General features: G+C 45.1%; 1 protein-coding gene across 1 annotated transcript in view; it reads left to right on the top strand.

Annotated features, from left to right (window-relative positions):
* Serp2 (stress associated endoplasmic reticulum protein family member 2) overlaps nucleotides 1-8,393 on the top strand; it is a 29,311-nt gene extending 20,918 nt beyond the window's left edge. Inside the window, exon 5 of the mRNA XM_045146037.1 lies at nucleotides 7,952-8,393. Coding sequence (XP_045001972.1) covers nucleotides 7,952-7,992 — 41 coding nt within the window. The 3' untranslated portion in view covers nucleotides 7,993-8,393. The remainder of the gene's footprint in view (nucleotides 1-7,951) is intronic.
* Nucleotides 8,394-25,656: the final 17,263 nt, after the last annotated feature.

Genomic DNA, 25,656 nt, shown 5'->3' on the forward strand with positions numbered 1-25,656 from the left:
TTGAGGCCTCGTTGCAATGCCAGGTCTTGCATTCATTTTCTCTTCTAATCACATAAGCCCTACAAAGAGGTTATTACACTCTTTCTCCAGACCATTAAATGGAGGTTTCTAGAATAAAGCAGCCAGCATCCCACAGCTAAAAATTGAGACAGCTATTTCCCAAACGTTTGAGGCTCCAAACCTCATCCTCTGTCCTGAGATTTCCCTAAATGTAGCATGAAGAAAAGGTTTGTCCCTAACTTTAGGTCTGCAATCCATTACATGTGTTGAAAGTAGTCCTATTAGAACAGCCCCTACATTCTTCTGCCAGAAGTGTGTTTTCTAGAAGTTCCAGATGTCTAGTCATTGTGGGCCATTCCCAAATGGAGGGAGCTTTGCTCAAGTTACTTGTTTATCGGAACAGCAATATCCCACTCCTCTCCCTCTTCCTTGGATACTTACTCCAGGGCAGACTTAAACCCACCATGTTTGCAGGTTGACCTCACACACATCTTCCTTTCCTGGAAAATACCAGAACATTCTGGAAAATGATCCCCAGAGGGAGTCACACCAAAGACTGGAAAATGGGGTGCATGAGGACCTGGACAGACCCAGAGGACCAAGATGGATAGACTGGAAGAGATGTCTCACCATCCATCGGCTGGCTCAAGGTGACTGGCAGCTCCAGGTTACGTGCCACACTGGTGGTGTGCCCCCAGGAGCACTGAAGGTTGTATAAGGTCTGTTTATGGGGGAAAGGGTTCAGCTCCTTTAGTGTGGACAAAAGGCATCATATTCTTTGCTAATAATATCTGCTTTTCAATGGTATCTCCTGCCCTCGCCAATTTCTGCCTTTCTTTCTTCTCTGGAGAAGTTACCAGAAGTTCATCTTGCCTTTGGCTTGCTTTGTATTGCTTTTAGACAGCTTTCTGAGCCAACCTTTGCAGTGAATGCCTTGTCTCCTAACATTTTTGCATGTCTCTCAGGGGTCCTATACTTTTTTAAACCATCTTTTTCTTAATAAAAAATAACTTTGATGTGTACAGTTGTCTTACCCTCCTAAACCATATTGCATCGGCCTGTCTTGACCTCTCTTTGGGGCAACTCCCTTGCTCTCTGTTATCACCAAGTGTTTGTTTACGGTAAAAGTGGTTTGCAAAGCCTCTGTTGCCTTGGCAGGGTCCCAGCTTCTGATATTTCCTGTGGGATCTTCTGTGTAGTCCCTGTGGCCTTCTGACCCTCCCTTGTCACCAAGGTGGTTACTCCAGGGTAAGAGTGGGTTCATATGACACAGTCCCCAGTCTTGAGGAGTCAATTGGCTTGGCTGCTCCTTTAAGGACTGAACTCTTGGGACAAGTAAGTCTAAAGATAGCCATTTGATTTTTGACTCAGTTTCCAAAGTAGTCATTTGAGGTTTTAAAATTGCATTTTTTTGTGTTCTTTGCAGTTTTTCACCTCTCATTTGTTCAGTAGCTCTTTACAGAAGATCTACTTTGTGTTGTGCGTGGCCCTGCTCTCCTGAAGCTTATGCTTCAGTGGGGAGAAAGTTGAGCTAATCAAGTGTAAACCATGTAAAACCCAACCCTAAAAGTCTTGGAAGAGAACTAATACTGTGAAAGCATCCAGGGGCAGGTGTGCTCTTGTGTAAGTACTTCTCAGAGAGTCATCTCAGACCAGCAGCCTTAAATTCCTCAGTGGGCTTTCTAGAAACAAGTCGGCCACAACCCTACACCCACTGGATTAGAAACTGTGGGGATTATTTTTTTTAATGTTTTTATTAATTTAAAGTTATCATACAAAGTAATGGGTTTCATTATGGCATTTTCATATGCATATGCAATGTATTTCATTCTTACTTACCTCCCTTTGCCAAGACCTTACCTCACCTTTGCACCCTTCCTGCTGGTCCTTTTTCTGCCCTCAAATAACCCCTGTTTTGCTTTCATGTCACATATATTTCCTTACCCTCGCCTTCCTGCTCTCTTAAGATTTCTTCCCCTCTCATGATCCTTTTTCAATTTTTATCATCTACACACACAATATTAAATCTAGATTCTACATGACAAAAGAAACATGTAGTATTTTTCTCTGCATCTGGCTTATTTCACTTAACATAATGATCTTGAGTTCCATCTATCTTTATGCAAATATCATGCATTTTTCTTCACAACTGAATATGTTTGTATATATACCATGTTTTCTGTTCATCTAGATGGATATCTACTCTGATTCCACTTCCTCGGTATGGTGAATAGTATGGGCAAAAAAAAGAAAAAAGAAAAAACATAGATGAAGGGTTGGGGAGATTGTTCAATGGTTAAAGGCTCTTGCTTGCAAAGCCTTCCAGCTTGGGTTGGTCCATATTCATTCCTTAGGACCCACATAAAGCCATATGCACACAACACATCTCTTTCTCTCTCTCACTGCAAATAAATATATGCAAATATATTAAAAACATGGATGCTGAGTCACAGGGCAGTTGTTGTTTGTTCTTGTTGTGTTTTGAACCTTCCTACTTCCTTCCATAATGGCTATGCCAATTTGCACTCCCATCAGCACTGTGTAAAGATTCCTCTTTCCCCACATCATTGGCAGCATTTGTTGTCACTTGTTGTCTTTAACTGTTCTGACTGGGGTGAGATAGAATCTCAAAGTAATTTTTGTTTGCATTTCCCTGATAGCTGAGGATATTGAACACTTTCTCAGATGTTTTTGGTCATTTTTTTTTTTCCCATTAGGGAACTGTCTCAGCTCATTGATTGGATGATTTCTTTTTTGGTGTTCACTTTTTCTGCCACCTGTGTTTTAACACAGAAGATTAGGGTACACACCCAATCTTGAGTTTGTTCTAAGGGGCCAAAGAGTCTCAAGAAATACCTGAATTAGGAGGGAAAGAAGTTATGGGGTAGGGGAGTGGAGGTGTTTCAGGCAGAAAGAGTAGCCAGTGGCAAGACCAGAGAGCTTTGGAAACCATGAGTGAAAGAATCACCATGCAATGAGACAGGTGTGTGAGGCTAGAGGAAACTTGAAACACAAGGACAACACCATACAGTTTTCTCCCATTTAAAATATAAATCTAGTACCATGTGCAAAAGGGTTTTAAGAGGAACAAGAGTATACCAGTTGGAGATGGCTGGAGGGGTATAAGGGAGATGGTGGGGACTTAGGCTAAGGGTATAAGGGAGATGGTGGGGACTTAGGCTAGTGTGCTACCTAGGAATGTGGAAAGAACTGCATAGCCCACAATTCTTAGGTAAAATCCACTAGGCTTAGTCAGTCAGTTGGAGGGTGAGGAATGATTCGAGAGCTTTGAGTTCCTGCAAGGTGGATAATCACACCAGTTTTGGCAGTGGGAAGTGAGAAGGCGCTGTTGAGACTGAGGTGCTCTCGAGCCTCTCAAACACAGATAATAATTAGGGGTAGAAAGCAAGAATCTGATGCTCAGAGAAGTCATGGGTGGAGATTCACATCTGTGGGTCACCAACAGTTGAGTGTCCTTTGACACTGTCAGGACAAGTCACCCCAAGGGAAAAAATATAACAGAGAAGCAAGCCACTGGTGCTCATTGAGGAATTTCCATATTCAAGATCAATGGTAGGTGAGGGAAGATGATCTCATACAAGAAGTTTAGAAGAAAGACTCAAGGAGAAGAAACTGGGAGGCTAGGACACCCACAAGCTAAGGTTTCAGGAAAAGGTTTCAGGAGGGAGTGTCCAGTGGTAGAGATGAGGGGAGGGAGGTGAGAGAACGTTGAACATCTGTCACCATGAGGGATGCAAAAGTTACTTGTGACTTTAGCAAAAGAAGTCTCAGTGAAGTGGGAGAGCAGACACTACTATGAGGAGCATTGAAATGAAGCAGAAAACAAAAAAATGGGGGAGTGCATATGGGTTGAGTCCACATTGTCTTGGTTGCCTGATTGGAATGAAGGTGTTTTTTCCTGCTAAAGCCTAAGGACTATGTAGTAATTTCCCAAGAAGGTTAAACACCCCAGAGCTATGACCATCTAAAGTCCCCAATGTCCAAGATCCTAAACAGATGGGCAAGTGCAGAGGCCATTTGCTATGGTAGTTCCTGCTCCTGCGAGTACTTTTATAAACTTCTGTGTGTGACATGTCTAGGGTCTCATCTCTGGCCTGTATGGTCTGCCTCCCTCCCTCTCTTGGCATCTATGCTCCTTTCTTCTGTGTAGCCTGCCCTCAGCCCCTCTCCTGCAGTCTACTGGGCTGTTTTCTCAGCTTTGTTCACCCACTGTTAAGTTATTAACTTGTCAGGGTCTAGACTCCCTGCTTCCTTTCCCTCTTTGAACTCACTGTTGGCTCCCTTCCTGTTTGCAGTGTGGAAAGTCAGCATTTAGAAGGCAGGGGTTACTCTGTAGGTCAATGTTGGCAGACACTCAGAATTACAAGTAATACAATTGCTGAAAAATGTGGACGGCTTCTTAAAGACATTGAGAGAACTGAAAAAAAAAAACTGAATAATAAACACACCCATCTTAGATGTGAACTTAAAATAACTTCAAAAAAAGTCATTTATCCAAGAGGAGTTTGTGGTAAAGATCCACCTATAGTCACATTAAAAGCGATGAAATTTTTGCACGTTAATACATGATCTCAGAATCAGAAATTTAGTTTTATAGTAGACTTAGTGGGCCAGAGAGAGAGCTCAGCAGCTAAAGGCACTTTCCTGAAAAGCCTGCCTGCAAACTTCAATTCCTCAGCCACCCACTAAAGCCAGACAGGTGTTCATTTGCCACATCAAGAGACCCTGGCATGCCCATAGACAGACATACAACGTGCACATGCACACACATAGCCAAAACTTTAAAAAATAATGAGAAAGACTCAAATATACAAGTTGCTTTAATGTAAGTCTTACTACTCTAAGGCAAACAAATTCTGCCTAAAATTCTTTAGATTTGTAGCCATTCAATAAAGAGCATAAGAAACTTTATCATATCAAACTGCTGAAGTCATGAATTAACCTAATGTGGAATATGATAGTGAGATCTAGACTTTTGTATTCAGTGACCTAAGTCACACTGATCCTAACACAAAGATTAAAGAGCAAGTAACATTTCTGGGCATTAATGGTGGGAAAATCTTTTACTTATGTCCCTATATTCTTTTCCTTGGGGTACATTGAGTTACATGTGATCCATAGCTTTACACACAGAAAGAAGAGCTCAGAACTGTGAGTCGTCCCTAAAGCTCATACTGTATAAAGTTGCAGTAATACGAGTGCCAGTCTCTTGTTCAGGCGTGAACAAGCACAGTTGTTGCTATAACAATAGCAGATTCAGTGCATCTAATTTGAAAATCCAAAATCCAAATGTCCCAAAAATCCAATGTTTTTTGATGCCACAAGTGGAAATTCCACCCTTGACTTTATGGTACAAGTAGGGCAGGTCTCAGTCAAAATGCAAGCACATTTTGTATAAAATATTTGACAAAATTTTCTTCAGGCTCTGTGCATTACGTATAAATGAAACAGATGAATTTCACATTGAGACTTGAGTTCCATTCCCATCATACCTCATTATACATGCACAAACATTCCCAAATGCAAATTTTGAAAATCTGAACATGTCTGGTCCCAAGTTTTTGGGCCAGGGATATTCATCCTGCAACAGTATCAAAAGCTAGACCATGCATCACATTTTCAGTGTGTGAGACCCTTGGGTGTGATATCTCAAAATTCCTGTGACAGTGTTGTGGGTTCTGGGAGGCTCATTCTACAGAACAGGGAGCTGCATCAAAGACATCACTATTGTTCGCTCCCACAGTTATTCAGTAGTTGTGATTCAAACCAGTTCCATCTGACTCTAATCTCCCCGCTGTTTATAAAATCATCTTGTTTGTCAAGATTATGGTGACTCTTTGATCTCAAGAACAAAGTCTAAAGCATGGTGGATGTCCGTGGTTATTTTTTTATTTTTTATTTTTTTTTCCCCTAATGCTCTGGAGTAACCAGCTCCTGCCTGGTATTCCTGCAGAATGCTAATGCTTATTTCATCTTTACTCCTTTGTCAGCCTTGTTAGGGAGGACAGAAACATTAGGTATTTCTTCAGGCTTATAAGTTTTGATAGGAAACATTTTTATCTGTCTAGAGCCATACAGGGATTCAAAATTAGCCAAGTAAACCCATGCAAAGAGCCAGAATAAAATCTCAGAAATTGTTGCACGAACCCCTTCCCTTATCTGTAGCAGTCCCTAAGTATGCACAAACTATTTGGTTTTAACTTTACACATACTTCTGATGGTCTCTATTTAAGCTTAGTTTGCAAAATAAAATAACAGAAGAGAACCTAGTGCATGTGCGTGGATATAACACCAGAGATTAGAATAAGGAGACAAAACATGTTAAGAAACAGGAGTAAGAGGCGAGAAGTATAGGCAGCCAACTCATTGGCTGTCAAATCCTATGTATCTTACATAATAATATCACCACAAAGTATGACTGGCTACTGCTTTCACTGTGACATACAAGTCCCTGAATATTCACAAAGTGACCATCATATCATGGTTGGGTTCTTTAGTATAGGGAGGTAATGATAAGCATAGTGTTTCTTCAGAAATAAGAAAGAGCTCTCCAAAATGCATCAGTGCTGTATCTTCCTCAAGATGTAGCTATCAAACAATCCCAGGGCCTTCTGGTATTTTCTCTTTGTGTTCCTGAAGCACAGTTCCTGACACATAGTAAATGTTGAGTATACCTAATCCAAAAATCTGAATCTGAAATGCTTCCAAATCTGAAACTTATGGAGTGAAGATGTGACACCACAGGTGGTAACTTCACCATCATGAAATGCGCTTGGGTGTGTGTACGGGCCTAGGAGATGTAAAGCGCTGTGAGGCATGTGTAAAATGCATGTGACAGATAAGTGAATTCCATGTTGAAAAGTGGGCCCCACCCCCAAGAAATTTCATTGTACGTATGCAAGTCCAAAACCCAAAAATATGAACATCTAAGCATTTCTGTTGTCAAGCATTTCAGACAACAGATACCTTGCATGTGTCCACTACCGTTAGGTGATGTGATGTCAGATGGCTATGTCCTGAGAATTCTGGAGCACCCAGATTTATTGTGGTCACTTGGGAAGCTAAGTGATATTTTCCAGTATGGCCATATGAAGGAGAGAAGAGTTAAGACCTCTGACAGCTCAGTGTTTATTCTGTTTTACACATAGTTAAATGAGATGACATCCAGCCTTCTTTTAAAAATAAAAAAAAAGTTATTCACCTACAGTGCTGGTTGTTCTGGAATGACTATCATCATCTTCATCAACAGTGATCATTCCTGAACACTGGGGAAGATGTGAAATAAAATAAAACCTTCTTCTCCTAGGACATGTTTGAAACCCAGTAACCAGAACTCAGATAGGAGTTATTGAACCAGCTCTCCTCAGATAAGCCAGAGACTTGGGGCTACTGCCCAGCTCAGCAAGACAAGATGAATTTCTGATTGAAGCAGTGCATTTTGGTCCCAATGAAGGTGGAAGGCACATGTGTCGAGGGTCATAGGAGCCAAAGGCCTGCTCCAAGCACCTGGTCTTCCTTTCCACACAGAGCTGGTTGTTTTATAGGTCATGGACATTTTGAAAAGGCAAACTTTGACATGCTTAATTCGTGCAGTTTCTGCATGAAAGCCCACATCTCTCCCCAGCAGTCACAGAACATACCTAGGGAAGGAGGCCAGGGCTCCCCACCATGCCTGAGAGATTTTGGCTCTAACTCCTGGTGGAATTAGCAGGAGTTATCTGTAAATCCTCAAGGCATCCATCAGCAGCCAGAGCCAAGCTGTCTTTGAAGAGTTCACTGACCCCCTGTTAACTTAACCCCTTGTTAGGAAATATCTAATCAACTCCGCGCTAGCCAGCCAGGGCCAGGAGCAGCAGAAGCAGGACTCTAAGTGGGTCAGGTTTCCAATGGTGGGCTGACTGGTGTCTGAGTTGTTTGCTTTCCCTCTCAGCTATCTTCCAGATCATTCAGAGCATAAGGATGGGCATGTGAGAGAAGGCTGGGGCAACAGACGCTGCCATCCTCCTGCTGGAGAGTGGAGGACCACGGAAGCCCTTAGCAAGTATCTGTGGGAAGCCAGCAAGCCATGTGCAATAGAAACGAGGCTCCCCCAGTTGTTCCCTCCCGCTTCATGGTGGAAGCCAGACCAAATTGCCTTCTCCCAGGACATCTTCGTGTAGCCATCTCCTCCGGCGGAAAGGACATTCTGCTCTTCTGTTGGCTGGATTGGAAGCCACACCAGGCATCTGCAGCAGTGCCCACTCACTGGTTCCTTCAGATTTCACTGATATGTGCATGTAACCCTTTTAGTAACCAACCATTTACTTCCTGCCAAAACAATCTCTTCTCTGTCGGGAATTGGTTTTACAAATAAATGTCTTCATTCAACCTTATACCATGTGTGGGTTACAGACAAAAAAGTGAAGTAAAGAAAACAACAGAGAAGCTCAAGGGGGTTGGAATAGACAGGAACTTGGTTATTCTATGGGGAAAGGGACAGGGTATCTGTGGATACAGAACCTGGTTTAACAGATTCCCAGCCCGAGCTTTGATCTCTGAATGAAGCCATGGACAGCTCTGGTGACCTTATATTTGCCACACATTTGACTTTTTAAAAAACTATGTATACACATACACACACATATGTACATATATAGTATACATCATAGACAGATAGATAAATAGATATAGATATGCCTTGTTTTGGTTTTGTTCTCTCCTTTTTTATTCTTGTTTTTTTTTTTTTTTTTCAGAAAGGCACCTACAATATGTGCTGAGGTCTGGTTAGCCGCTATCTCTCTGGTCTGTGCTGGAGCAGCACAGACAGATGTTCCAAGCCTTTTGGTAAAAACCAGCTGCCCTGGGGCCCAGCAGTTAACTCCAGAGTTCTGGGTGGAGCTGAAGCCTACAGCACACTGGGTGGGCAGTGGGGGATTCCTCCTCCCCCTGTGAGCCTTCCCACCACCTGTCAAAGGATGACACTGCTGAAGTTACAGGAAGCGCCCCAGAGCTCGCAGACAGGATTGAGGATAGCCTTGCAGCTAAGTATGTCAGCAGTTACTTAATTGCACCTTTGCATTAGCAGGTTTTTTTAATTTCTTAACATTGTGAGGGCTTTAAAACAGGAAGAGTGGCCAGGCCCTCTTGAACTGTTGAAGAGGGTTTGTTAATTTGCATATTCAAAGTAGGTGTTTCAATCACTTGTCTCTTCCAGACCTTTAGTGGTATTTTCTTTTTTAAAATTACCTGAGGCTATATTCCTATATTCCACCTCCATTTTCCCCTCCCAAGTCCACCCTCTGTTGAATCCCTTTTTCTTTCCAATTAGTCTTTCTATTGAGATGTCATTTTTTTCTTCCTGTTATACAGATCTTATATAGGCAGTGTCAGCCACTGTAGGGATATGAATACCACTTTGTGTCGGGAAGACAGCATTGCAAGCAGACCTTTGGCTTTTACATTCTTTCTGCCACCTCTGCCACAGTGGTCCCTGAGCCTTGGAGGATGTGATAGAGATGTCTAACTTAGTGCTGAACACTGTCTCTTCTTCTCAGTGCTATGGTGAGTGTTGCATCATCCCAGTGGTCACCACCATCTGAAAAGCTTCTCAAAACATAAGTGAGAGTAGCATTAATATGTGAGTGTAAACATAAGTGTTTAGAGGGCAGTTTGGTGGGCATAATATGTGCATTTAGCCAGACAACAGTAGTTGTTATTCCCCTAGAGTTTATGACCTCCCTACCCATAGACTTTGGAAGTTTTCAGTACCAGGCATGAGTTCCCTCCTGTGGAGTGGGCCTCAAGTCCAACTAGTTGTTTTTCCCCATAACACCATTGCACCAGTTGGCACACTTGGCCTGGCTGGTCAGCCATAAAGCTTGCAGGGCCCATTGCTGGTTAAGATCTCTCCTAAAAAGCTGCATGCTATATAGCTCTTTCCAACATCATGAAAGCTACTAGCTCAGCCCCAACTTGATTTCCCAGTAATTTGTAGCCCAGGCTATGGAGTATTCAGCAACAGGCTCTTACCATCTAGTTCTGGCGGGCAACCAAAAGCTTTAGAAATGGCCCGTAGTGTTTTGGAGGCATGGGGTGCCTCTCTGATCAACAACTCATTGGAAGGTGTTCTACTACTGGCACTGAAATTTTTCTAGTAACAATCTGCGGCTTCTGGCACACCATTATCCACCTCCATAGGATACCTCTGTCCAGACTCTCCTATTCGTTTGTTTATTTTAGAGAGAAAGAAGCAGATAGGTAGAGAATGGGCATGCCAGAGCCTCCAGGTGCCACCTTGTGCATCTTACTTGAGTCCTAGGGAATCAAATCTGGGTCCTTTGGCTTTGGAGGCAAGGACCTTAAGCACTAAGCATCTCTCCAGGCCTCTTTAAAAAACAAAAAACAAAAAACATATAATATTAGCCAGCTAAGAGGTAGGTTTCCATGTGTCTTATTCATAATATCTTAAATTTTGATTTACCCTCCTCTTACTCCTCCTCTCCTCCAGCCCTTCCCCAGTTCTCATGTAGACCATTCCACCTCCAGTATTCTGCCCTTCTACTTCGATATATAATATTCTTTCCCTAAGCCCTCCCCTCTCCTACCTTCCCCATAACCTCTTTCTAGTTTCTGGCCTCTACTACTGACCCTAACTCCAACTCACATACAAATATAAACTTTTGTGCTTTTTTTTTTTGTTTTGTTTGAGGTAGTACAAGCTGACCTGGAACCTTGAACTCACAGCAAGCCTCCTATCTCCCTGCCTCCTGAGTACTGGGTTTAAAGGTGTGCACCACCACCAATCTAGGCTACAAGTCTAAACATCTGAAGTTAGGATACACATAGAGAGAACATGTCATCTGACTTTCTGGGCCTGGGCTACCTCACTTATAATCCTTTCCAGATTCGTCCATTTCCCGAGGCAGTATTTTTGAAGGCTTTCTGTCCTTCTACCCTGTGACTTCCCCTGCCAAAGTCCCTTTCTCCTCTCAATCCTCTCTGTCCCACCACAGATGCTAGGACTGCTCCATAGTCAGCAGTCCCAGGGCCAGCCCTGCTCCCCTTTTCCTACGGCCAGTGGCTTTGCTGGCCTCCAAGAAGTAGAAAAAGGAGCCATGTCTCCAGGCTGCCCATCCTGTCTGCCTCCTCTTCTGATGCGATCTGTCTTTCTCCTCTAGCATGTTTGTTAGAGGCACGCCACCACCCCTCCGCTGAAGCTGTCAGTGGGCCAGAGCAGTGCCAACTCTCCTGACTGAACAGTCTCTCTTTCCTTAATTCAGTTTCCCATAGCAACAACAGTTGGGGAGATGATTATGGCCATTGCAAGGAAACAGAGAAAGCCTCAACCAAGGCCAGCTCCAGAGAAACCCAGGTGAACCTCCACTGACAGGTGCATCCATCACACTACCCTGACCGCCCCCGACTCCCAGGCTGTGTAGTCGGCCAAAACTCGATTTCTATTAGTCTCCACGTAGCCTCCCTGAAGTACTTGCATGTGACACTCTCCCTGGTAACTTCTCCTATCAGCCCTCTGCAAGCAGAGACAAGAGCCACCACGAGTAAATGAGGGCCACTGCTGACGCATGCTGCGCAGATAACTCCACCGTGAACGGGGGAGGGAACACTCAGCAGCCCAGAGCACAACACACCCGGTGCAGCTGACCGCTCCCACATTTCTTTCTTCTGTAATTCGGTATTAATGCTAGCTGCTTCATCTATAGCTGATTCCATAGCCCACAGATGAGTTTCAACCCACAGTTTGAAAACCACTGAACAGCAGAAGAAACTGAAGCCCTTAGCATTAGGACAGAGAAGCAAAGCTCTGTGGGTAGGAAAGCTGCAACCCTGCCTTGCCCCTGGTGAGCATCAAGCCACATCTCAAAGAGTCAGTCCAGGCTCGCGCACACACTAAGCAGACTGGGTGGTGGGGTGCTAAGGTATATGGGCAAACCCTGCAGAGAAAGTAGGGGCCTGTGGATCTGCCACTACTTTGACCCACAGAAACCCAGTGATGTGAAACAGCTTGGTCAGAAGAAAGTCAAGAAGACGCTGTTGTATCTTTATAACTTAAGAGAGCATGGCCTTTTACTGATCTCATATTGAGAGAAACAGCATTCATTTCAGCAGTATGACAGAACGTGCTGTCATCGTAACAAGGAACACTCAGTGGCTCTGCCCAATAGTAGTGACTTCTCTGTCTCTGTCTCTGTCTCTGTCTCTGTCTCTGTCTCTGTCTCTGTCTCTGTCTCTCTCTCTCTCTCTCTCACATACACACACACACACACACACACACACACACACACACACACACATCTGATATGGCCTGGTAGGGGTTTCCTCCAAGGCGTGACTCAGTGACCCGGGTCCCACCCACTGCCACCACAAGAGAGGGTCATCTTAGCATAGAAGGAAGGGAGGCACCCAGAAATGGTGCTGTACTTCCATTCACTACTAGGCCAACCCAGTCACATGACCCGTCAGCCTGCAGGAAGCCTGGAAACACCGAGGTGCCCACGGATGGTGAGTTGTTTCTGTTGTCCTCCACTCACCGTCTCTCCTGCAGGCTGCGTGACGGTAGGTCAGTTTTCTAGCCTGCCCTTGTCCTGGTGCCTTCTAGAGTTTGTACCCCAATACAGCTCTCAACTGGTGGTGGCAGGCTTGCTATGGGCCACTAGTAGGTGACCATGTGATTGATCACCAGGCCAGGACACGTTCAAGCGTGAACATGAGTATTATTAAGAACTCTTAGACAACACCAGAACGACTAAGCCAGAACCAGCCTAGGCTCACATAGACATATGGTCAGCCAAGCTGTGACAGATGCACAGACCTTCTCAAGAGACACTGAACTAAACCAGACTTGGGAAACTTACTGAAGGTTATGCAGGTAGAAAACAGGCAAGCAGGCATTCCAAGCTAACTGCTAGCCCTCTGTATCTGTGCTCTTGGCCGTGACCCTACTTTGGGAAAGGACACCAAAGGGCAGGTTTCCTCTGTTTCTCACAGCTACACCTAAGATAGACTAGTGTCAGGAAATCAGTAAATATCTACAAAACAAATGAAAACAGATCAGCAGTCCTTTGGTGAGTACATGATGGTGGCAAGGCTCAAGCTGTAGAAGGCAGAAGAGAATAACAGAAACAGCCCAGGGCAGGAGTCCAGGCTCTGGGTTCTTGTCTGATCTCAATGTGCACAGGAGAACATTTGAAGATATCTGGCCCTTTTTAGGGTTGTTGCAAGAAGAAAGTGATAAATGCATGCAGAATTGTTTTTAAAAACTCTAACTGGGTGGATAAGCACTTGCCTGCAAAAGAATGAGGGCCCGAGAAGTTCTGATTTGTCCTGAGTTTAAGTGGTTACATGTGCCTTTAATTCTAGTCCTTTTGTGAGTGGGGCGGGGAGGCAGACACCAGAGAATCACCAGAGCCCACTAGTCAGCCGGTCTGACCAAAACGCTGCAGCTATGGAGTCTTCCCTTAGAGACTCCCTCTCTAGGAACCATGCACATGAGCAACAGAACACTCGGCATTCTCCACCGGCCTTTGCACATGTGCGTGCACCACACACACACCACACAACACATACTACACACGGGAATGCAACAAAATTAGCACTGTATAAGTTATATATGTACTTATGTGTATATAATTGCCTGTGTAATCATTGTGGGCAGTACTATGATGATCTTATGATAATCGCTACTCAGGATAGTCTCTGAGGGCTACAGAGGAAAATTTGCTTCTTGTTCAAGATCCTGCCCAACCTTAGAATATGCTGTCAGGAGCTAGAATGGCCAGAAGGGAAAATCTGAAAACAAGTCTAAGTACACACACTATTGTCAGTGCCACTGTGCATTATTCTTGTTAGCTACAGTAATTGCTGAAGACGGAGCTTAGGCACGTTGAAAAAATTGCTAAGGGCTATAGAAGTCCAAGGGTACCTAAGATGCTACCCAGCTCCTAGCTTCATTCTGACTATACGTTATTGTCAAACTTCCCAATGTGTTACAAGTGAGGGGAACATAATATGTGCAGTTGACTCACACTATAGTGGTGATTGAAAACAGATAGGAAAGAGAAAGAAAGAGGGAAGAATAGGTGAAGTAATGGAGAAGAGAAAAAGAAGGAAGGAAGAAAAAAGGAGAAAAATAAGGGAGATGGAGATCAGGGACCTTGGGGATCTCATGTACACCATAGTGACCATACTGTGTTGTGTATGGTGCAATATGCTAAGAGAACAGATCTTGAATTTATTTGAGATCTTTATTTATTTGACAGAGAGAGAGCAGGTATGCCAGGACTTTCTGCCACTGTAAAAAAAACTCAAAATGCATGCGCTCCCTTGTCATCTGGCTTTACATGGGTACCAAGGATTCGAACCCAGGCCATCAGGTTTTGCTAGTAAGCACCTTTAACTACTAAGCCATCTCACCTGCCCCCTATTTGTGTATACTTATTTTGGAGATAGGGTCTCTCTATATAACTTGGCTGGCCTTGACCTTGTAGCAGCCCTGCTTGTACCTCCTGAATGCTAGGATTACAGGCGCATGCTACTGTGCCTGGTTTAGCTAGTAATATTTTGACAAACCATTTTCAACCCAGATGAGTTGGAGATGTTGGGGAACAGGGGAGAGTAGAATAAGGTTATCTTTCTGGTGGCAGGACATGAATAGGGCTATCAGAGAGTAAGACTCATCACACAGCAAAAGGCTGTCACTGTGTGAACAGTGACATCTCAAGCCCCTCAAGCCAAACCTATGGACTGCAGTTCAGTGACCCCTTCCAGGTCCCAGGTTCCTAAGGGCTCCAGGAGCATATTGGCACCTATAGGACTTATCAGTGTTCTGAATTCCTGCCCTCCCCCCACAATGGTACTGACTACCCAATCCATTGTCTCTCCTGGGGAAGTGAAGATGATGCCAGAGCACAGGAAGCTTTCAATATGAAACAAGCCAGAATGTGTTCCTGAATGTGTCAGACATACATCTACAAGATTGGCATTTGCCCTTTCTCCAAGAAGCTTACTTAAAAAGGAGAGTTATGCCATCCAGACCCTACACAGGGACCACAGGGGCCTTCTACCAGAGAGAAACCACTGCATTTGGTCCTGGGCAGCTGGGGCTCCTGTCCAGGTGTTCTATTTTCCAGCAAATGCAAGAAGCAGTGCTCCTGTGAATTAGAACCATCACTGCCACTGTCACCAAACTTGCATGTTAGCTGTCCATGTGCCACATTAGCCCACTGTCCTAAGAGGGCTGGGGCCTGGCTCTTGGAAAGACATGGATCCTGATAAGACTGGTCCTCATCCTTCTCAGAGGTCACTCCTCCTCTTCTAGCCTGATATTTTAAGATCATGGCTGTGTGTGTGTGTGTGTGTGTGTGTGTGTGTGTGTGTGTGTGTGTGTGTGCTGGGAAAGGCTCCTGCTACTTTCCAACCTAGACTCTCCCCTGGTAGATAGAAAAGTCGCTGATGTAGTCACCCGGCTTGGGCTGTGCCGCCACTGGTTATCCACAGGGCATGGCCTTCCCCTGATAGCTAGACAGACTGAGGACCAACCAACCACAAAGTAGTTTGCACATCTTCACAGCAAGAGGGCCACCCTTGGCAGCATTCTTCTAGAAGGACTAAGTACTGCTTTTAATGTCTCTCTCTCTCTCTCTCTCTCTCTCTCTCTCTGTGTGTGTGTGTGTGTGTGTGTGTATGTGGGGGGGTCTCCTCCGCCATTGCTACTCTATCAAAACTACTTATTCTTGGGCTAGAGAGATGGCTTAGCGGTTAAGCACTTGCCTGTGTACCCCAGTACCCCTGTTCATGGCTTGATTCCCCAGTACCCACGTTAGCCAGAAGCACAAGGTGGTGCATGTATCTGGAGTTCGTTTGCAATGGCTGCAGACCATGGTGTACCCATTTTTTCTCTCTCTCTCTCTCTTTTTCTCTCTGTCTTTTGCTCTCAAATAAATAAATAAAAATAAACAATTTTTTAAAAAGCTACTTATTCCTGGCTTTGAAATGCAAACTGTGCTCAGGTTTATGGCATACAACCAGCACCTCCTCAAGCTTCATCGACCCTGCACCCTGCATCTGGCAGCCCGACGCATCCCTGGGTGGGCCAGCACCCTCTTCCCAGGGCCAGGTTGGGTGGCCCCGTGCTCTCTCTCATCACAGAAGTCTGGATCATTTTGTTCCTCACACTTGCTGATGACTTCCTACAGCTGGAAGGGTATGGTATCAATGCAGATAGTGGTTATTTGTTTTTCTTGGTGCAAAGATGTGTCAGAAGTGCAATTAGACTGCTGCCATCCACAAAGGGGGTCAGAAACAGTGCTAAAGATAGGAGATGACTGGGGCCTGCCAGTGCAGTCTTTTATTATTATTATTTTGGGTTTGGGTTTGGAGGTAGGGTCTTGCTCTAACCCAGGCTGACCTGGAATTCACTGTGTAGCTCAGACTGGCCTTGAACTCACAGAAATCCTCCTACCTCTACCTCCTGTGCTGGAATTAAAGGCGTGCTCCACCACGCCTGGCTCAGTGTGGTCTTTTGAATGAGCCCTCCAACTGTCCTCTTGTCAAGCTTCATCTAGACACCAAGTAAAAAATGGGGTTTTAAATATTAACCAAAAAAGGGTAACCAAAAAAGCCCCACTATGATGGCTGACATTGTACATCAAGCGAAATGGCATGACTTCAAACTTGGCTTGGATTAGAGCTCCTCACTAGGTTCAGAGGGCACTTGTATTAGGGAATCCTTGCAGGGCCTGAAATGACAAGGACCCATCCAGGGCCATATGGTTCACCTTTAATCTTGCATCTTGTGGAAGGAGCTCCCCTTCTGCTAAAGGTGGGTCAAAGCCCAGATGATGTACGTGGGGGTGGTCACACTGGACTTGGGAACCTGGCATGGGAGAGCTGAGCCACAACACAGCTTCTTAAGCAGGATGTCTATACCCCCAGCACCCCACGCCTGTTACCAGGCAGATTCTCTTAGCTCAGTGTGTAGGCGACTACCGGGAGCCAAGAAATTCATTCCACAATGAAGGCTGCAGTATTTAAGTTTGAAAGGACAATGGAGGAGGCAGGTGAGCAAAAAGAACTTTATGGGAGAATCATCATCAGACATGGGATCTGTTCCCAGGGCCTGCTTTTGTTAAATTGTGGAAGCTTCAAGAACAAAGTCCTTTCTCTCCGCCTCCTACCTCCCTATTCCCTCCCTCCCTCCTTCTCTCCCTCCCTCCTGCCGTCTTGCCAAACCTGCCTCTTTCTGTGTGTGTCTGCCTCAGTGATAAAAACCATGACGGCCAGTCTCGTGCTCCAGGTACCATTCCCTGCGCATTAGTTCACGTAACCTCCACAACTTGATGGGGAAGGTTTTATTTGCCTCTCTGAATCACACAGGCTGTCTCTCACTGCTTCTGCCTCTTAAGTCACACGTGCACACACACACATACACTTGCACTTCTCTCACACTCACATTCTGCATCTCGCTCTGTCTCTGTCACACACAGAAATACAGGCAATCTACTCCACAGCAGTAAGTAGATCCACTCCTCTGGGGAAGCCACCTCAGTACAGAGCACCCTCCATGATGTTCCTGCAAAGCCACCAAGTCTTCTGAGCTCCCTGGGGGCTCCATCCTGAGCTGGTGAGCATGCACAGCAAGGAGGGGCGCTTTGCGGGCTGTCCAATAGTGGGCCAGGACCAAGGCCGAGGCTAGATCTCAGCAAGAGTCTGCCCTCTCCTGCTCTGCCCAGAGGGACAGAGACAAAAGGAGAAGCAAAAGAAGACATTGTCCTTTCCCAGTAGCTGGACTTGGTGACAGCAGAGCCTGGATTCTGTCCTGGCCAGGCCGCTTCTGACCCTAGGATGTCTGGCAGGCTCTCAGTGGGTTTCTGTTTCTCCCACTGGGAGATAAATTAGGACTTTTTTTTTTTTTTTTTTTTTTTAATTTCAGGGACAGAACTGTCTTTTCCAACAAAATCAGAGCCACACGTTGTGTAAAAATCCATGACGGCAGGGGAGGAGGGAACAGGTTGTGACCCACCCACCTTTTGCCTTCCCTTCCTCAACCCTTTCCAGATTTGCCCATCTAATAAGCCCAGCGGGGACCCTACACTGGGCCTTATCTAGCGTCAAGGTTAGTCACGGGCTCACTGCAGGCCAGGAAAGGTAGCAGAGAGGAGAGAAAGACACGCAGGCAAATCAGTGCAGAATCTTGTCGTGATGATTACAGACCATGAGCAAAGCACAGTGGACAAAGAAAAGGACCTCAAATGTCGCATCTGCTTCTGGGTGTGGACTCTGAAGTATTGAGAGAAGGAGCCAAAGTGACACACACACTTTCCTAGCAGGATCAGCCACAGTAGCCAAGGCAGGAGGAGCATCGCAATCCACCAATCATCAGCAAATGAATGCATTACAAAATGCAGTCTATTCACACAGTGGACATTCAGCCTTAGGCCTGAAGTTGAACAAAATGGATGAGCCTGAAAGAAATTTGCTAAGTGAGACAAGACTGCCTCAATGAGTATAGTTCATAGAGACAGGAAAGCAAAAGGATGGTAGTCGCAGTTTGGAAGGAGACACTGGGAAGTTGTTTAACAGGGTAGAATTTCAGTTTGAGATTATGAAAACGTCCAGGAAGCAGATCTTGATGATGGTTTCACAACAATGTGAACATACTTTTTGTCGCAGAACTGTCTGTTTAAGCAAGATTAAGGTGAAAATCTTTGTTATTTATAGCTTACCACAACTGAAAATAATAGTTCTAAGTGCAGGGTCTTGGGTGGGACCACTATCTCTGTAAACTAACAATAATAACAATAATAATCACAATAATAATTATTATTATTTTGCTGTTAGTACTAGGGATCAGATCCAGGGCCTTACACTTGCTAGGCAAATGTTCTATCACTGGACTACATCCCAGAACTAATTTTTAAAAGCCATGAGTCTATATGTCAAAAAAAAGTGGCCAGGGCTGGAGGGATGGCTTAGCGGTTGAAGTGCTTGTCTGCAAAGCCAAAGAACCCAGGTTCGATTCCCCAGAACCCACATAAGCCAGATGCACAAGGGGACACATGCATCTGGAGTCTGTTTGCAGAGACTGGAGGACCTGGCATGCCCATTCTCTCTCTCTCTCTCACTCTCCCTATTTCTGTATCTCTTTCTCTCAAATAAATAAATAAAAATAAAATATTTTTTTAAAGTGGCCAAAGTTTGGCATGGGATAGAGAAAGAAAAACAATGGAGCTGCACAGACCACTATATCAGACCCTGACTTACCTCTTCCTCTGGGCCTGGAAGGTCTGTTCACCATCGTGGGCTCTGCATGTGTCCTTTCTCTCACCAGATGTGCTCTTCCTTTCCAACCCACTCCACTCTTTCCTCAAATGTCACCTCCTCCAGAGCTCTTCACTGGCACCACTCCTGACAGGAATGCTCACGACGCCCGCACACATGTACATGGATTCCTGTCTGCACAGCACTTAGCACTGTCCTACTTTCCCGTGCTGGCACATGGAAGTGAGGACAGAGTCTCTGTCTTGTCCACTCCTTCACTCGTGCCTGCCATATGGTACGTCTGGTAAACTAGTACTGGCTGGATGATCTGTACAACTGCCAAGGCTCCCTTTGGAGTTTGAGATCAGCGCCCCATCTGGCCACACATCCACCTACCTGGATTTGTCTTTTTAACATTTCTGTCTCAAGAATCTTGCAGGGAAGTGATATTTGGTTGAAGATAGAGTACATGGAATTGATTCAAAATTGCAGCAAAAAAAAAAAAAATCTGCAACCATTTTCTACCTTCTGAAAGTCTTATGGTATGACTGTGAGGAGAATGGCAAGTGACAGATCGAAAGGGGAGACTGGATTGTAGACAACATATAACTTGGTTTTGAACACAGAATTGTAGAGTTTACAGGGTATTGCTGACTGGGACTGAATTTGAAATGCTGAGGGACTGTCAAGTTATAAATGGAGCTCATAGCCCTGGCAACCCAGGCAGGCCCATGTGGCCTGGCACTTGATCAAGCACTGCACATCCTCAGGCCCCCGGCAATGCTTCTGCTAAGGAGGAGCTGCTGTGGCAGCAGGGCACAGTGAGGAAGGTGAGGACCTTTGACACGTGCCCATGATGAGCGGTCCTCTTCAGAATGGCATGGGAGCCTCTGCGCACAGCCTACCATTCCCAGATAGGAACTGTGATGTACCTGAAACTTGAGTCATTCACACACAGCTGTGGCTTGTGAGGAGGTCTAATTCCTGGCTCTTAACTTAGGCTAAACCTCTAAAAACAAACACAAAAATTTGAGTAAGAATTCTATGGAAACCTTAAAATAGAACAGCAATTACATCTGATCTTGCAAGGCAATAAAGCCAGTTTCCACTACGTGCATCGCCATCAAGACATGTTTATGCCCACTCTTTGGGTCTTAGATGTCTAATGCTGGAATGGCATGCCTCCAAAATGGGCAGAGTGCTAAGTGAAGAGGTCATTAGGCCAGTGCTTTTTAAGCTATGGGTGAAACTGGTTTGTGGGTCATGAAATCAATTTAATATGTCATAATGAGACATAATTTGAAAATTGAAATGGAGCAGAATTAATATCACATTTTGTTACACATAGTAAAGGTTAACACTGCTTCATGAAGCTTCTCAACACATGCACACACACACACTCACAAATGCATGCATACCGCATTGCAATATGAGCTATGTGTAATACTGTAAGTCCTAGTTAAAAAGAAAAATCAAAACGTTTTTCTCCTAGACCATTTTCCATATAGAACTTAGTATCCTATATTCAACCAATGTCTCATCATTCCCTAACTCCTGAATTTATTAAGTGCCCACAGTGGCACTGGTCCCGGGCAATAATGCTGAACAGAAGCCTGTGTTCAGCAGGAGCCTGGCAGCAGACAGCTGGCACAGTCTGAGAAAGGAGCGGAGAGTCAGTAAGGCTGGGAGTGGGGAAATCGAGGAGACAAAATAGTCCCTGGGCAGGACAAGGTTGGAGAGAGCAGGGAAGGAGCTGCTCTCAGAACCCACCTGTATAGAGAGGTTTGCTGTCAGAGAGGACCACTGCTTTCTGTCACGCAGGCAGCCAGCAACCAGGAACTTTCAGGGAAGTGGCTGGGGAGACAAATGGCCCAGCTCCCAGCTCTTGCCCATGAGCCACACTGGCCAAGTTCCAGCAGAAGCAAAGAGCTCAAGGGGCCAAGTAATGCAGTCCACATGGGACCAGTGGGAGCACATATGGGTGGCAGACAGAGCATAAGTGCAACAAAATCTCTGCCTTCCAGAAACTTCTGTTGGATGGAAGAAGAGGTTGCCCTCTCCAACCTTGTCTTACTGTTGGTGCCTAAAGGCTGCTCTGTCTCCTTAGATTTCTGCATAATCAATAAAGCACAGCAACACAACTTATATTGGAAGACAGGAATTCATAGAAACTTCTGGAAGAACCCAGGTAGAAGCACTCAATTCTTGAGGAAAGCCAGGGAGGGTTAGAGAAGGCCTGTACGGGAGACAATTGCTCTCCCCAGCAACCTTCCCCATGGGGAGCTGCCTCCCTGGTTCCTGTCCTCCACACAGCCCTAGGAGAGCCTCAGAGCAATACCCCATTCTTCCCTGAACAGTGTGTCATTTGTATGTGCCCTGTGCCTGGTTCTCTGGCCCCGGGTCCCATGGTCTTCCCTACGGATCTTCTGCTAGCGACAAAAAAAACTTAGTTTTTTTTTTTTTTGTTTGCTTGCTTGTTTTATTTTGTTTTGTTTGCCTCAGAAGGAAGGATACTGTGAGGATACAAAGTCAGAATGCATGGGCATCTTGCCCCCACTCCCATGAATCAGTGGAAACATTCCACTTGGGAAAAAATAAAAGAAGAGCAGAGGCTCTTTTACTGGGGTGTGCTCTCCCTTTAGGCTGCCTTGTATTTTTAGCTGTGTGTTAGTTTTCTGTTACTAGAACAAAAATACCTGAGATGACCAGCTTGCAGAGGAAAGAGGCCTGTTTTGGTTCACAGTTTTGGAATGGTTAGTGCATGATTGACTGGCCCCATTGCATTGGACCTATGATGAGAATGCAGAAAAAAAAACACTCATGTCATGGTCAGGAGGCCAATGAGAAGGCGTGAAGGACCAGGTCCCCAAAATCCCCTTCAAGGACATATCCCCAGTGATCTAAAGACCACCTGGTAGTCCCCATATCATAGCACTACCGTGGTGACCACACCTCTACATGGACCTTTGAGAAGCATTCAGTGTCCAAACGACAGCAAGCAAACACCATATTTGTGCTAATATGTTTTCTTTCTGCATAAGTGACTTTGAGCTGAGTCTCTGTCCTACTTTGCCCTGCAGAAGACAGTGCAGATACAAAAGAGGAAAGATGAGAAAACAATTGGCATACTTAGGGGCTTGTGAGGGGGAAACATGGTGAGGTTATAATGGTGGACACAGATCAGATCGTGAAAGTGCTGGAGCAGGTGGTGACAGTGTTAACTAAGAGTTTTAACAAGGAGTTTCAAATGTGCACTTCAGAAAGCTTGGCCAGAGAGCTGTGTGGTAAAGAGGTGGTGGGGAACAGTCCTGGAGGAAAGGCTAGAGCAGAAGCCTGGGGGCAGCACAGTAGGCACAAGGACTCAGCTGGCAACAGCAGAGAACACAGAGCAGTACCCAGGTCTAGGAAACACTGAGTGAAATAAGACTCTAGAATGACTAGCAAGACTTGGTTTGGGTAACAAGGTTGAATGAGACACCATATGGCTTGAGAGTCTCCTCCTCCCCATCCACCCTCCCTAAAAGTATTCGGAGCCTAGAGAGATGGCTCAGTGGTTAAAGGTGCTTGCTTGCAAAGCCTGATGGACTGGGTTCAATTCCCCAGTTTCCACATAAAGCCAGATGCACTAAGTGACTCATGCATCCGGAGTCTCTGGCTCACCCATGTCTCCCCCGCCCCGCTCAAATAAATAAAGGAAAAACAGTTTTAAAGTATTCTGAATAACTCCACCTCCTGTGTAAGAAAATATGAGGTTTATTTGGAGTCCAGTAAGTGGGGTGGAGAGAAGGTTAGGGGAAAGGCACTGTCATACACTTTTATGAACATAGCCTGTAGGGTGTAATTATTTCCTTACTGGTCATTTTCCAGTGATGACTCATGAAATTTAGTCATCCCCTTTGGTATCCATGGGTATGGCTCTAGGACCCCATACTCCGGTAGATGTCCATGGTTGCTCAAGTCCCTTATATGAAATAGGTTAGCATTTGTGTATGACTTACGCATTTTTCTGAATTCTTCAGTCGTCTCTAGATTACTGATGATACCTAATACAAACAAAATGCTAGGTAGCTAATGCATTGCTTAGGCAATAGCCACATAAAAGAGTGCCTATGTTAGAACAGAGATATTGTTTTGGCCAAATGCTTTCAATCTGTGGTTGTTTGAGACTGTGGATAAAGATCCTATAAGTAAAGATCCTATAAGTAAGGAGAGCCAAATGTGCAGGGCCATATGAACCCTAAGTATTCTCTCTCATAAGCTCTGGATTACTTTTTGATAGGCTAACAAATAGTCTTGCAAGTGAATAAATCTTTTAAAACTACCTGCAGGGCTGGAGAGATGGCTTAGCAGTTAAGGTACTTGCCTGTGAAGCCTAAGGACCCAGGTTTGATTCCCTAGTACCCATGTAAGCCGGATGCACAATGTAGCACATGCATCTGGAGTTCATTTGCAGTGGCTGGAGACCTTGATGCACCCTTTTATTTCTCTCTATCTGCTTCTCTCTCTCTAATAAGTAAATAAATAAAGTTTAAAAAAGAAAGAAGGAAAGAGAAAGAGGAAGGAAGGGAAGAAAGAAGAAAGAAAAAACAAACTACCTACAAAGGGGGCCTTCATCACTAAGATTAACGCAACTTCCTCACATCTGAGAACAGCGCACCTGCAATCCTTCAAATTCAAGAAATCAGGATTTGAAGATTCTAGAACAGGTGAGTGGAGGTGCATGAAAAGTATATGCTGTCACTGTTTCTTAGAAGATTTTAATCTGAGAGTGCGGCAAGAGGGAAAGGGAGAAGGAGAGAAAGACGTATCTCTGTGGAGCAATCACAACTTGTGAACATGAGTGGGGAGTTTTCTATGTATTTTCCCCTGTCTGGAAATCCTTCCCACAAAGGCCACCACACCATCTTCAGAGATCAGCATGTCTGCAGGTCTTTACCATGTGAATCTTGCTTGATTGCTGTCTGTCTACACTGTGGGTGACTCAGGACTAGTCACTGGCCCTTTACCTTTGTGACCTTTCTTCAAGAATGTGGCCCTTTGATCTGCAGGTTTGTATCTGCTCTGCTTTCTCTTTTCTGGGTCTGACCTTTATTTATTTCCTTACAGGAACTGGAAATGGACAGCAGGTTTTCCCATGGGCCCTTTTGCAAGTTTCATGTAAATGATTTTAAACGTGCTGTTTTCTCCGCTCCTCTCCAGTAAATTCTTGTTTTCCCCTTCATGTCTGTAGTGATTTTCTTCAGTGAGTCCTGTCTTATGATCATCTTTTTGTTTCTCTTAAATCACCATTTGTTCAATCAGACTGGCCAGGCAAGGGCTGTGGGGCATGTCCTTTCTGAATACCACAGGGATCCTCATAGATCTCAGAACAGGGAGCTAGCAGCAGATCCCTCCATCCCACCCATGTCTGCTGAGTAGCTCTTCTGCGGCACACCCTCTGAGCAGAGAGGTGCAAATCTGGGTGCTGGAGAGATGATGGGCAGCAGTTTCAGGCAGGCATAGGCTGCAAAGAGGTGGGCACTGCAGAAAGCTTCCAGAGAGCCATGCTGGCCAAGCAGGTCTCGACTACGGACACTTCCTGAGGAAGAGCTGAGCAGGGAGCAGGGGTGACCCAGCAAGGGAGAAAAGAATTCTCCTCCTCTTCCCTAGGCTGTAGAAGACGAAGGGCTGACTGAGGTCGCGAGGTAGGTGAAGGAGTCTGGACTCTATCTTAGAGCAATAGGAGGTCACTGACAAACTTAAACCCAAAGCGACAGCATTAGACTGATCTTAGCTCCACTCTTACTGGCAGTGTGGAAATGCAGCCCACTACTAGCAGCCTTGTTTGAGGGCCCAGGTATGCACTCTGGAGGTTCACTTATCCTCCCTTCATCTTTTTATTCCTCTCACTTAAGTCCTCATGTTATGCTCTGGACATCTCTGTGACCACCACTGCATGTATATAAATAAGCATGTTAGTGAATTTACTCTCATCACAGCAAACTGCAAACACTAATTTCAAGCTCCGTTTTCTGGAGAAGGAAACCAAACCTCAGGGAAACTGAGTAACTTGTCCAAGGCTTTAGAACCTCTTCATTCATTATTGAAACTTGTTCAGTATCTCACTTCCCCAACTGGTTGTAAACATAATAAAGGATGAGGCCAGAAACTGTCTGCTGTGGTCAGGAGAGTGTGGCCCACCCAGGAACTCTTAAGAATCCCCTGGGAACAGAGCCAGGACTCCCACTTCCTGCCCTCTACCACGCTGTCCCCACCCGGCCTGCTGTGGTTTCCTGCCTGCTATGGACAGTGCCTCCCTCACCTGCACACAGACATTCTTCACTTCCCTTTCCTCCACAAAGCATCTGAAGTCAGACCCCCATTTGGTTGCCTTTGGAACCC

Source organism: Jaculus jaculus, chromosome 3, assembly GCF_020740685.1.
Source record: "Jaculus jaculus isolate mJacJac1 chromosome 3, mJacJac1.mat.Y.cur, whole genome shotgun sequence".
Lineage (NCBI taxonomy): Eukaryota > Metazoa > Chordata > Mammalia > Rodentia > Dipodidae > Jaculus > Jaculus jaculus.